The sequence below is a fragment of the Anomaloglossus baeobatrachus genome, chromosome 2 (assembly GCF_048569485.1).
Source record: "Anomaloglossus baeobatrachus isolate aAnoBae1 chromosome 2, aAnoBae1.hap1, whole genome shotgun sequence".
In the NCBI taxonomy this organism is placed as follows: Eukaryota; Metazoa; Chordata; class Amphibia; order Anura; family Aromobatidae; genus Anomaloglossus; species Anomaloglossus baeobatrachus.
Window position 1 is genome coordinate 484,526,876 of NC_134354.1, and position 13,790 is coordinate 484,540,665.

The 13,790-nt window shown below is 47.9% G+C and overlaps 1 protein-coding gene across 3 annotated transcripts in view; it reads right to left on the bottom strand.

Moving 5' to 3' along the window:
- The window catches only part of LOC142291709 (E3 SUMO-protein ligase RanBP2-like), a 189,831-nt gene that overhangs the window by 99,924 nt on the left and 76,117 nt on the right, over positions 1-13,790 (bottom strand). For all 3 annotated transcript variants that reach the window (XM_075336442.1, XM_075336441.1, XM_075336440.1), the window contains exons 15-18: positions 8,624-8,770; positions 5,807-5,989; positions 5,593-5,676; positions 4,292-4,427 (exon numbers count right to left, since the gene is read on the bottom strand). In XM_075336442.1, the coding sequence (XP_075192557.1) occupies positions 4,292-4,427; positions 5,593-5,676; positions 5,807-5,989; positions 8,624-8,770 (550 nt within the window). The remainder of the gene's footprint in view (positions 1-4,291; positions 4,428-5,592; positions 5,677-5,806; positions 5,990-8,623; positions 8,771-13,790) is intronic.

The following is a 13,790-nucleotide window of genomic DNA, read 5'->3' on the forward strand; positions in this document are numbered from 1 at the left end:
GTTTGAGGTTCAGGATGGGTCGAACTGACCCATCCTTTTTGGGGACCACAAAGAGGTTGGAATAAAAACCCCTGAACTTGTCGTCGTCCGAAACGGGTATTATCACTCCTGCTGTTTGGAGCGAGTCGATTGCTGAGAAAAAGACCTCGCGTCATTTTCGAGTCTTTGGGGGGTTTGAGAGAAGGAACTGACTCGGGGGTCTGGTCCGAAATTCTATGTGGTAACCGGAAGACACAAGGTCTTGCACCCATTTGTCGTCTGAGGCGGCAGCCCAGATGTGTTGAAAGAGCCGCAGTCGACCTCCTACAATGAGTGCGTCTTCCGGGGCGCCAAAGGAGTCATGAGGGGGGAAACGTCGTGGATGAGTTTCCCTAGTCCTGGACTGTTTCGGTCTAGGCTGCCATGACGAAGTGGGTTTCGGGGAGAGCTGAGGTGGTCGGTTCCTGCGTAGTCCGCGACTAGTGGCGGGGGCAGAGCGGGATGTCGACCAACCAAATGCGTTCCGAAAGGAGCGGAACAAGGACTGTGGACATCTGGTGAAGGTCGTCCTGGGCTTCAGCTGGGGAAGGGAGGTACTTTTTCCTCCCGTGGCGTCAGAAATGAGCTTATCCAGACGTTCGCCAAACAATCGGTCTGGAAAAAAGGAAAGGCCCGTGAGAGACTTCTTGGAAGCAGAGTCCGCTCGCCATTGTTTGAGCCAGAGAGCTCTACGGATGGCTATGGTATTTGAGGCGGCAAAAGCTGCGCAGGTAGCAGCATCAATGGAGGCCTGCATGGAGGTACTCCGCCGCAGCGGCAATTTGAGCTGTTACCTCTGTGACGGTATGAGGGAACCGGGATTCCTTAAGCGAAGTGTTAAGGGATTCTGCCCAGACAGAGATCGCCTTTGCGACCCACAGAGGTAAAGGAGGGCGAGAGGGAGGAACCCGCAGCCTCAAAATGCAGAGTGGGCGAGATGCTCAAGCTGTGTCCTTGATGGAGGAACCAACGGGTAAAGACAGGAGCGTTTTTGTGGCAAGACGGGAGACCGGGGGGGTCGACCGAGGGCGGATCGGCCCAGCCCTTAGGGGCAGGTGAGGCAGAAGGGTACCGGGACTCCATGAGTTTACGGTTACCGAAGCACCTGTCAGGCTTCTCCCTTTGCTTTGTGAGGATATCCTGAAACTCTGGGTAATCAGCGAAAACCTTTTGGGGTTTCCTTGCCCTCTTAAAGGAGACCACATGGTCAGTGGTAGTGGATGGGGGATCCTCCACATGCAGAGTTTGGTTGATTGCTGCTATAAGGGAGTCTATTGCAGTTTGATCATCTGGGGAGGGTGAAATCAAGGAATCATCCTGGTACAAACAGCATTCTCCCTCCTCCAGCTCTTCAGACGCCGTGGAGCGTGTGGGAGAGCCTGCCCTGTGTGCTCCCGAGGGAGAGCCCATGGGGGCCATGAGAGTGCTGGAGACACCCGGCCGTGTGCCCTTTTCCTGATCCCTGCAACCGGTGAAGCATGGGCCCGGATTACCTCAGAAAAATCCTCCATAGGGGTATCCTCAGACTGCGTTCCGTCCAGGGGCCCAGAAGGGTGTGGAGCACGACACTGCATAGCCAGCACCAGGTTCTGTGACAGTTTTTCCATGGATTGGGACAGAAACTGTGCCCATTCCGGTGGGCTGGGAGCCCTAGGCTCTGGGCTGACGGTTGCAGCGGTGGTGGCGGGGGGGTCTTGGGGGGCTATAGGGGCACAGGACTCACAGAGAGAAGAGGTGTGTTTACGTGGTAGCTCAGCGTGGCAGGCAGAATAATAGACTATGTGAGCCTAAGCACTCTTAGTACCCTTAGAGTTCTGCATGTTCCTAATAGGAGTATGCCAGGAGGGGGAGCAATGATATGCAGAGCTACAAGTGAAGCAGTGGGAAGCCAGGATTCTATTTGCTTCGGTGTACCTTACCAGAATCAGCCGATGGCCCTGCGTCCTCAGGAAGGAGTCTCTGTGGAGATCTTCGCGTGTTTTCCTGGGGGGCGGGGCTTATCGCGGCCCACGGGGGGGGCGGGGCTTAGCGCTAAAAGAGCTCCAAAAAGAAGTCAGTGTGCCCCCCTGCTGTCGGCAGTAAAAAACGGCGGGAAGGGAGCTTCTGTGACAGTTTTTCTCCCCCTCCCTCCAGTCAGCACACAGCTACCAGTAGATTATCTCTGCAGGAGTCCCTGCAATTAGCAAGGGACTCCCCCTCCTCCAGCCAGCACGCAGCTAGAGGGAATTAACACTGCGTTTATGAGCCCTGGGAGCCCTCCCAGGGAGCCCTCCCCCCGCCACAGTTAGTTTATCTCTGCAGGATTCCCTGCAATCAGCAAAGTTCTTTCCCCTCCTCCAGCCAGCACGCAGCTATGGTGGGAATAAAGACTGTAAATTCAGCAGTCCTGGGAGTCTTTCTCCCTTTGTCTGGGAAACCAGTCAGGGGGGGATCTCACCTTAACACTGCTATTTCCACTGCCTGGACTGAGGCAGAGTCAGCCTGCTGTGTCCGGCCACACAGGTGCAATGTATCAACTCAGAGCCTGCAAAGAGGGGCTGAGGAATTGTGCCTCTGCCCTGGGCTCTGGAAAATCGGTGTCTGTGGGACCCTTCGTCCAGTAAAAGGCAGCCCAGGATACAGCGTCGCAGGAGGAGGTACGTGGAGGCAACACTCCGCGTTCCCGCCCGTTGATGGTATTGGGAGATCGGTCCCTAAGGGAAACCGTCGCCGTCAAAAAATAAAACCTTGAAAGGATGTGCCTCCTACAGACACTAAGCTAAAACTGGGGTTGCCCGGCCAGGGGGTGTATACTGCAGAGGAGGAGCTAATGCTTTTTGCATCTACTTCGTGTCCTCCTATGGATAGGCAGCATAACACCCATGGTCCTGTGTCCCCCATGGAGGCGTCAGAGAAAGTAGGGTAATGGAGTAAATTACAAATGTTCAAAATTTTACAAAAGCAAAAAAAAAAAAAAAAAAAAAAGTGTGAAGTTACTCTTCTATCAATGAACCAGTTTTGGTAACTAATAAGATAAGCATTTTTAGCAGTGGCCTCTTGCTTGTTGCAATTTAAGCAGAAGAGTATTCATTAGGCCAGAGTCACACATGCAGTACAGACCAAAAGTTTGGACACACCTTCTCATCTCTAGAACAAGGATTAAGAGGGGACTTTGTGCAGCAGGCCTTCATGGTAAAAAAAAGCTGCTAGGAAACCACTACTACAGGACAGGCAACAAGCAGAAGAGACTTGTTTGGGCTAAAGAACACAGGGAATGGATATTAGACCAGTGGAAATCTGTCCTTTGGTCTGAGGAGTCCAAATTTGAGATCTTTGGATCCAACCACCATGTCTTTGTAGAAAAGGTGAACGGATGGACTCTACATGCTTGGTTCCCACCGTGAAGCATGGTGGAGGAGGTGTGATGGTGTGGGGGTGCTTTGCTGGTGACACTGTTGGGGATTTATTCAAAATTGAAGCCATACTAAACCAGCATGGATACCACAGCATCTTGCAGCGGCGTGCTATTCCATCCGGTTTGCGTTTAGTTGGACCATCATTTTATTTTTCAACTGGACAATGACCCTAAACACACCTCCAGGCTATGTAAGGGCTATTTGACTAAGAAGGAGAGTGATGGGGTGCTATGCCAGCTGACCAGGCCTCCACAGTCACCAGACCTGAACGCAATCGAGATGGTTTGTTGGTGAACTGGACCACAGAGTGAAGGTAAAAGGGCGAACAAGTGCTAAGCATCTCTGTGAACTCCTTCAAGACTGTTGGAAAACCATTTCTGGTGACTACTTCTTGAAGCTCATTAAGAGAATGCCAAGAGTGTGCAAAGCAGTAATCAAAGCAAAAGGTGGCTACTTTGAAGAACCTAGAATATAAGACATTTTCAGTTGTTTCACACTAAGTATTTCATTCCACGTTTTAATTCATAGTTTTGATGCCTTCAATGTGAATCTACAATTTTTAGAGTCATGAAAATAAAGAAAACTCTTTGAATGAGAAGGTCTGTCCAAATTTTTGGTCTGTACTGTACTCTCCGGACAGGAGCGAGTCCGCGGCATAGAAATACATGCAGCCGACCGGCTACTGTCAGGAGAGAAGCCAGCTACGCCGGGTGATGAGATCCAATACTCGTTCGAGTCATACGGCTCATGTGAGTACACCCTTACGTATAGTACAATAGAGGCTTTTTTTGTATTTAAACATTTACACATCGAAAAAAAGTTACACTGAAAAAGTGACAGGGCAAAATAATATGAAAAAAATAATTAAAACACCTCACCTGTAAGAGGATCATAATAACTCTGAGCTAAATGGAAGCCATCAGTAGCTGTTTCCGCACTATACCCTTCAGCTGCCCAACGCTGGGATGTTACATTGCTGTTTGTACTATTCATTCTTAACTCATGGACTTCTTTCTGTAAATGTAAGAGTAGAAACTTAAGTATACTGTATTAGGTTACTACAGTGTTTTATTGCAAATATTCGGTTGTGTTTACAGATTACCAATGCATGCTTTGTGTGTAAAGCGCAGAAAAAAATATTCTAGTGTAACAGCGCAATATATTTCTAAGTTATTTAAGTTTCTAATCACTTTTGCCTGCAATAGCAGCATGGGGCAGCCTATTCTGTACTGTCAATTCGATTTCAGTCTCCAGCACTGTAAATATGAAGAGAGTATAACGCTGGAGTTAAAAATGTAGGAGATCGCAAAGACTATATTCTGGTGCAAGTATTTAGTGGAGCCATAACTGGAGGAACACGAAGATTAGTAAACCTAAAGCACAAGGTTTAAGCACATGGCATGAAGTATCGCGTAAATATATCTGGAGGGTATTAGAGCATTAAACATATACTATATTAGCTTTAGGCAGGAAGCCTAAGAGTGTGTAATTTACACACTATTAAGATGCCACTGTTCACAGTTCCAGCCATCTCGTAACTTCCCCCATGTATTTTGCATATCTGAGGTCAGTCACATGCCAACCACTTGCTATTCGGGTTCTCTAAGCATGTGACCGCCAGTATACAAATTGCATAAGTTAGGTCACAGAGTTTTTGGAAAATGCAGAATTTTAACAGTGTGTACATTACACACTATTATACTCTCCATATTATAGCCCCTGGTCAGGAGAACCCCTTTAACCAGTTAACACTACATTATGGATATGTAGATCAAAGTGTGTCAATGCGCTTGGAAGGGGCTCAGGAGCAGAACCCACTCCACACAGGGCGGATGCCAACTATATTATATTCCTGGCTTCTGCCTTCAACAGCACAGGGATCACTGCATTTAACCTCTTAGAAATCAGTGTTTATCGCCAATAGCGACATTTAAGTATCACTATCGATCCAGAGAATAAATTCCAAGCTTATCGACTATTCACACTACGTCATGAAGTGAAAGTGGCTTCTGTTAGTTGTCAAACTACGGAAGAAAACTCTGACGCAAACAATGCACATTTTTGTCATCTTACATGGCGGACTGAGTAATATAATGTGTATAGGCAGCTTTAGTGACTAAGGATAAGATGCTGCTTTATACTTAAGATGTGTCACTGCTACACATATACAATTCAGTACCTTCAAGGCTTCAACCTGTTGCACAAGTTTTTCAATAAGCGACTTCTGATCTTCAGCCCAGGGTGGTGGTGTTTTGGACAAAGCCTGCAAGTCAAGCAAAAGAAGAATTGTAATACAAAAGCTGGAAAATGCCCACCTGTACATTTGGTGACAAATAACTGCGCGTAACATGGCCATACCAGACCTAATGATATGGCTATCTTACAATGATCACCTTGTGTGCTTTGCTTGGAGACACTGATAACTTAGAAGGAGATGGAGTAGAATGCTTTATTCCCGAGGCAGACATGAAGGACTGGGTGTCTCTAAAGTTTGGGCTCTGAACTTCTTGAACTTCGCCAAGGTTTTTCTTCACTTCATCCAGCATCTCTTCAACGGATTCAACCGGTACCGGGAGCTGGGACAAACACACAAAGGAAACGTTTTGCTTTGACTGTTTCAATATCTGAATAAAGCTGCAAATCCACTGAGACAGAACAGTAATTTCATGTATCGCATTTCCTCCCCTTCTTCCAGGAGCCATAACTCTTTTTATATTTCCTTCCACAGACATAAGAGATCTTGTTATTCTGCCAAATAAGTTGTAGTTTTGAAAGAATCCATTAATTTTATCATTCAATGTACTGGAAAATAGAAAAACTACCAAGTGTTGTGAAAATACAAAACCAACAGAATTCAGCAATAGGTTTTTAGGGATTTGTTTTTACGACGCTCATGGTGCTGTAAAAATGACCTGGATACATAATTCAGCAGGTCAATACGCTTGCGGATGCAGTGATACCACTTTTTTTTATTACACGAGGGGCTGCTGATAAGTCTTTGGCTTTGTGATTTCTTTTGTTTCTACATTAACGACTGTTACATCGCATGAAAGCCTTATGTGTCTAATATAGGTTTTCAAAACTGTGTGTTTGTTGCTTATGGCAACAATGTTCTACGCACGCGGAAAAACAAAATGGTGGAGTCTAACGCGATATTCACAGTAACAGAGCAGAGGAGTGAAAATTTCTGCAAGGAAAGTCCACGAAGGATATTAAGGGGATATGTCGCAGACATTGAGGGATCAATGCCTTTCATATTCCACAGTTAAGAACTGGGTTGCCAAATTTAAAACAGACCACTTCAGCACCAATTATGAGGAACATCCTGGACGACCGAGAGTGGTTGTTGTTCCGGAGATACTCGCTGCTGTGCACAACCTCATACTGGAGAATCAACAAATTTCAGCTAAAGCAATAGCAGACATCATGGGGATTTCCCGTGATCGTGTTTGTGTCATTATCCATGACCATTTGGGCATGAGGAAGCCATCTGCAAAGTGTGTCTCCAAATGTTTGACAACAGAACAGAGAAGCATGCGAGAGAAAACTTCCCGGTCCATTCGTCAGCGTTTCCGGACTGATAAGAACTTCCTGGATTGACTGCTCACTATGGATGAGACCTGGATGTATTTGTATGACCCTGAAAACAAGGAGCAGTCAAAAGAGTGGAGGCACAGTGGTTCTCCTTGTCCAAAGAAGTTCAGGATGCAAAAAATCAGCCACTAAGGTGATGGCGTCTGTCTTCTGGGATAAGGAGGGTGTGCTGCTAGTGGATTAAAAAGGGTTCCACCATCAATGCAAAGGTATTACATTGAACTTTTGGACCAACTGAAAGCAGCTCTGAAGGTCAAAAAGCGTGGCAAGCTGTCCAAAGGTTCTTGTTCCTGCAAGACAACACCTCCACTCACACTGCACAAGTGACCACGGCAAAACTGGCAGAGCTGGGCTTCCGGCTGGTTGACCACCCACCTTATTCACCAGATCTAGGTCCCTCGCTTATGTTTCCAAACCTGAAGAAACACCTCAAGGGTACCAAATTTCACACCATTTCTGATGCCATGGCTGCTACGGATGCCTGGTTTGAGGCACAATCGAAATCTTCCTTTTTGCTAGGCTTACAGAACTTAGAGTACCGATGTAAGAAGTGTGTTGACATCAGTGGAGAGTATGTGGAATAAATGCAAAATTTCATCATCTAATCTAGTTTCTTTCTGGGTAAAGCCAAAGACTTACCAGCAGCCCCTCTTTTTGTTTTTCAGATTTTTAAAAACTTATTTTTTAGTCCGCACAGGGGACATGAACCTGCAATACTTTGATATGTAAGTACATAGTATAAGCGATGAGAGGATATCAATATAAAGTGAAAACGACATTCTAGTATGAAGCTCGTGATGCCGAGCGTGATAGTACACGCCCCCCCGTCGCACATGCGATATTTGGTGATTGCTGCCGTAGCTGACATTATCGCTACGGCAGCTTCACACGCACATACCTGCTCGGCGACGTCGCTGTGACTGCGACGTCACTAATCGGCCGGCTAATAGAAGCGGAGGGGCGGTGATGAGCGGGACATAACATCCCGCCCACCTTCTCCCTTCCGCATTGCCGTCGGGACGGAGGTAAGGAGAGGTTTGTCGCTCCTGCGAATTTACAAACAGCGATGTGTGCTGCCGCAGGAGCGACAAACAACATCGTACCTGCGGTTGACCCGACTATATGAAAATGAACGACGCAACACAGATCACCGATTTTCGACGCTTTTGCGATAGTTTATCGGCGCATCTAGGATTTACACGTTGCAATGTCGTTACCGGCGCCGGATGTGCGTCACTAACGACGTGACCCTGACGATATTTCGGAAGCAATGTCGCAACGTGTAAAGCCCCCCTAAGAATCTGTTTCATGTGCTTGGCCAATCTAATTTAAAACACCAGCAATCGGAGCTTGATCTGGATGCTGCAGTTACAGGTGATGTTGAGTCCTTGCTCTATACAGGGAAATGAGCTGTGACGCATTATTACATCATGACCGGAGGGGGTTTTTACGATGCAATGTCTGAGATGCCATAACCATTTACATGAAGCTAAATGGTTTGGCAGCAGATTGTGATTTAATTTAACAATCAAGCACACCCTGAGAAAACATGACAGAATATTAGGCTATATAAAAGGAAGATCGCATCGGACATCAGGTAAACAGAAGACCATTACCTTTGCAGCCAATGAAGGATCTGTAGAGAGTTCATGAAGAATCTTAATCAGATAGGATTTACATTTCTGCATGCAGTGTAGATATTCCCCTGGCTCCTCGGTGGGTGGAATCTCATTCTCCAAATCCTCTCCTTTGCGCTGGTAAATCTGTGAAAGCAGCAAAAAACAAAAACACTTTATAGAGGTGTTACAGTGTTTTATGAACAAGGGTTACTACCTAGTAAAATTTTGTAATATGCTTTGTGTTTTAATTCCCGACTATTGCGGTCAACGATCATTTAGGTCTCCTCAAAATTAGTAGGCATAGGCCAGTAGAGCATTGCCAACCGACTCGTATATAGCCAACTATGGGATCTGGTTATCAGGATTTACCTCTGGAGTATTAGGAGAGTTTTATCAGCCTCCTAATACCAGCCTTAACCCTTTAACACTATAAGTCCCAGAAATTTCGAGCTCCCCCCTGAAGTCCCGAAAGAGGGTCACATGACATTCAATAAACCGAATAGAACTAACTAGAAACTAAATGGCTAAACTCAATGGAAAACAACAACCTCCTGTGGTGCGACAGCAAAGGCCTTAATTACAGAACAAAAGACGGTGATTATAGGATGTTAGCTAAAATCCTTCAGGTCATTCGACCAGTCTCTGGGTTCCAAAGGTAGACATGTTAAATGACCCCTCTCTGGGACTTCTAGTGTTAAAGATTAGGCGATTTTTAGTTTTTGCGTTATTTTTCTGTTGAGTTGTGCGACAGCTTGTTTTTTGTATTGTGAGTTTAATGATTTATTGACACCATTTTGGGGTAGACATGTTCTGATCATATTGCACTTTTTGCACAGTTGCGGAGACCAAAAAGTTGCAATTCTGCCATTTGATTTTTTTCTGTATGTTTTTTACAGATTGGGTGAAATAATTCTATATTTTGTTTATTTTTACATATTTATTTTAAGTGGGGGAATTTTTACGGTTTGCTTTTAATCATCTTCAAGGATTTGAAACTGTGATTGTCTGTTCATACTTTACTCTGCAACACACCAGTGTTTGGCTATATGCACACAATCAGAAATTCTTTGCAAACATTTCTTGGCAGGAAAACCAAGATTGGAAAACACATGATTTTTGTTGCTTTCAATGGTGAAAAATGCAAATTATTTTCTGCACAAGATCTGCAAGGAAAAAAACCTCAACATGTGCACTACACTTCAGGTTTCTCATTGACTTTGCTGGCATAAGGATTTGCTTGCAGTTTTGTGACAACTACACAAAGAAGGGAATTTTGTTTACTTACCGTAAATTCCTTTTCTTCTAGCTCCAATTGGGAGACCCAGACAATTGGGTGTATAGCTATGCCTCCGGAGGCCACACAAAGTATTACACTAAAAGTGTAAAGCCCCTCCCCTTCAGCCTATACACCCCCCGTGCTGCCACGGGCTCCTCAGTTTTGGTGCAAAAGCAAGAAGGAGGAAAAAATTATAAACTGGTTTAAAGTAAATTCAATCCGAAGGAATATCGGAGAACTGAAACCATTCAACGTGAACAACATGTGTACACAAAAACAGGGGCGGGTGCTGGGTCTCCCAATTGGAGCTAGAAGAAAAGGAATTTACGGTAAGTAAACAAAATTCCCTTCTTTGGCGCTCCATTGGGAGACCCAGACAATTGGGACGTCCAAAAGCAGTCCCTGGGTGGGTAAATAATACCTCATAATAGAGCCGTAACGGCTCCGTCCTACAGGTGGGCAACCGCCGCCTGAAGGACTTGCCTACCTAGGCTGGCATCTGCCGAAGCATAGGTATGCACCTGATAGTGTTTCGTGAAAGTGTGCAGGCTCGACCAGGTAGCTGCCTGACACACCTGCTGAGCCGTAGCCTGGTGTCGCAAGGCCCAGGACGCTCCCACGGCCCTGGTAGAATGGGCCTTCAGCCCTGAGGGAACCGGAAGCCCCGAGGAACGATAAGCTTCGAGAATTGGTTCCTTGATCCACCGAGCCAGGGTTGATTTGGAAGCTTGTGTCCCTTTACGCTGGCCAGCGACAAGGACAAAGAGTGCATCCGAGCGGCGCAGGGGCGCCGTACGAGAAATGTAGACTCTGAGTGCTCTCACCAGATCTAACAAGTGCAAATCCTTTTCACACTGGTGAACTGGATGAGGGCAAAAAGAAGGTAAGGAGATATCCTGATTGAGATGAAAGGGGGATACCACCTTAGGGAGGAATTCCGGAACCGGACGCAGAACCACCTTGTCCTGGTGAAACACCAGGAAAGGAGCTTTGCATGACAACGCTGCTAGCTCAGACACTCTCCGAAGTGAAGTGACTGCTACTAGAAAAACCACTTTCTGCGAAAGGCGTGCGAGCGAAATATCCCTCATTGGCTCGAACGGTGGTTTCTGAAGAACCATCAGCACCCTGTTCAGATCCCAGGGTTCTAACGGACGCTTGTAAGGAGGGACGATGTGACAAACCCCTTGCAGGAACGTGCGTACCTGTGAGAGTCTGGCCAGGCGCTTCTGAAAAAACACAGAGAGCGCAGAGACTTGTCCCTTAAGGGAGCCTAGCGACAAACCCTTTTCCAATCCGGATTGAAGAAAGGACAGAAAAGTGGGCAAGGCAAATGGCCAGGGAGAGAAACCCTGAGCAGAGCACCACGACAGGAATATTTTCCACGTCCTGTGGTAGATCTTGGCGGACGTTGGTTTCCTAGCCTGTCTCATGGTGGCAATGACCTCTTGAGATAATCCTGAAGACGCTAAGATCCAGGACTCAATGGCCACACAGTCAGGTTGAGGGCCGCAGAATTCAGATGGAAAAACGGCCCTTGAGACAGCAAGTCTGGTCGGTCTGGCAGTGCCCACGGTTGGCCGACCGTGAGATGCCACAGATCCGGGTACCACGACCTCCTCGGCCAGTCTGGAGCGACGAGGATGGCGTGGCGGCAGTCGGCCCTGATCTTGCGTAACACTCTGGGCAACAGTGCCAGAGGGGGAAACACATAAGGAAGCTGAAACTGCGACCAATCCTGAACTAAGGCGTCTGCCGCCAGAGCTCTGTGATCTTGAGATCGAGCCATGAATGTTGGGACCTTGTTGTTGTGCCGTGACGCCATTAGGTCGACGTCCGGCATCCCCCAGCGGCAACAGATCTCCTGAAACATGTCCGGGTGAAGGGACCATTCCCCTGCGTCCATGCCCTGGCGACTGAGAAAGTCTGCTTCCCAGTTTTCTACGCCCGGGATGTGAACTGCGGAGATGGTGGAGGCCGTGGCTTCCACCCACATCAAAATCCGCCGGACTTCTTGGAAGGCTTGCCGACTGCGTGTTCCACCTTGGTGGTTGATGTAAGCCACCGCTGTGGAGTTGTCCGACTGAATTCGGATCTGCTTGCCTTCCAGCCACTGCTGGAACGCTTTTAGGGCAAGATACACTGCCCTGATCTCCAGAACATTGATCTGAAGTGAGGACTCTTGCTGAGTCCACGTACCCTGAGCCCTGTGGTGGAGAAAAACTGCTCCCCACCCTGACAGACTCGCGTCCGTCGTGACCACCGCCCAGGATGGGGGTAGGAAGGATTTCCCCTTCGATAATGAGGTGGAAAGAAGCCACCACCGAAGGGAAGCTTTGGTTGCCTGAGAGAGGGAGACGTTCCTGTCTAGGGACGTCGGCATCCTGTCCCATTTGCGTAGGATGTCCCATTGAAGAGGACGCAGGTGAAACTGCGCGAAAGGAACTGCCTCCATTGCTGCCACCATCTTCCCCAGGAAGTGCATGAGGCGCCTCAAGGGGTGTGACCGACCTTGAAGGAGAGATTGCACCCCTGTCTGTAGTGAACGCTGTTTGTCCAGCGGAAGCTTCACTATCGCTGGAAGAGTATGAAACTCCATGCCAAGATATGTCAGCGATTGGACCGGTGTCAGATTTGACTTTGGAAAATTGATGATCCACCCGAAACTCTGGAGAGTCTCCAGAGTAACGTTGAGGCTGTGTTGGCATGCCTCTTGAGAGGGTGCCTTGACCAGCAGATCGTCTAAGTAAGGTATCACCGAGTGACCCTGAGAGTGGAGGACCGCAACTACTGTAGCCATGACCTTGGTGAAAACCCTTGGGGCTGTCGCCAGGCCGAACGGCAGTGCCGCGAACTGAAGGTGTTCGTCTCCTATGGCGAAGCGCAGGAAGCGCTGATGCTCTGGAGCAATCTGTACGTGGAGATAAGCATCTTTGATATCGATCGATGCTAGGAAATCTCCTTGGGACATTGAGGCGATGACGGAGCGGAGGGATTCCATCCGGAACCGCCTGGTCATTACGTGTTTGTTGAGCAGTTTTAGATCCAAAACAGGACGGAAAGACCCGTCCTTCTTTGGAACCACAAACAGGTTGGAGTAGAAACCGTGACCCTGTTGCTGAAGAGGAACCGGGACCACCACTCCTTCTGCCTTCAGAATGCCCACCGCCTGCAGAAGAGCCTCGGCTCGCTCGGGAGGCGGAGATGTTCTGAAGAATCGAGTCGGAGGACGAGAGCTATACTCTATCCTGTAACCGTGAGACAAAATGTCTCTCACCCAACGGTCTTTTACTTGTGGCAGCCAGGTGTCGCAAAAGCGGGAGAGCCTGCCACCGACCGAGGATGCGGTGTGAGGAGGCCGTAAGTCATGAGGAAGCCGCCTTGGTAGCGGCACCTCCGGCGGTCTTTTTAGGGCGTGATTTGAACCGCCATGCATCGGAGTTCCTCTGATCCTTCTGAGGCCTTTTGGACGAGGAAAATTGGGACCTGCCCGCCCCCCGAAAGGACCGAAACCTCGACTGTCCCCTCCTCTGTTGGGGTGTTTTTGGTTTGGCCTGGGGTAAGGATGTTTCCTTTCCCTTGGATTGTTTGATTTCATCCAATCTCTCACCAAACAAGCGGTCGCCAGAAAATGGCAAACCAGTTAAGCACTTTTTGGAAGCCGAATCTGCCTTCCATTCCCATAGCCACAAGGCCCTGCGTATTGCCACCGAATTGTCGGCTGCAACCGCCGTACGGCTCGCAGAGTCCAGGACAGCATTAATAGCGTAGGACGCAAATGCCGACGTTTGAGAGGTTATGGACGCCACCTGCGGCGCAGACGTACGTGTGAGTGCGTCAATTTGGCAGCATAGTAAGTCTGTGCTTTGCCACCCTTGCTATTTGTGG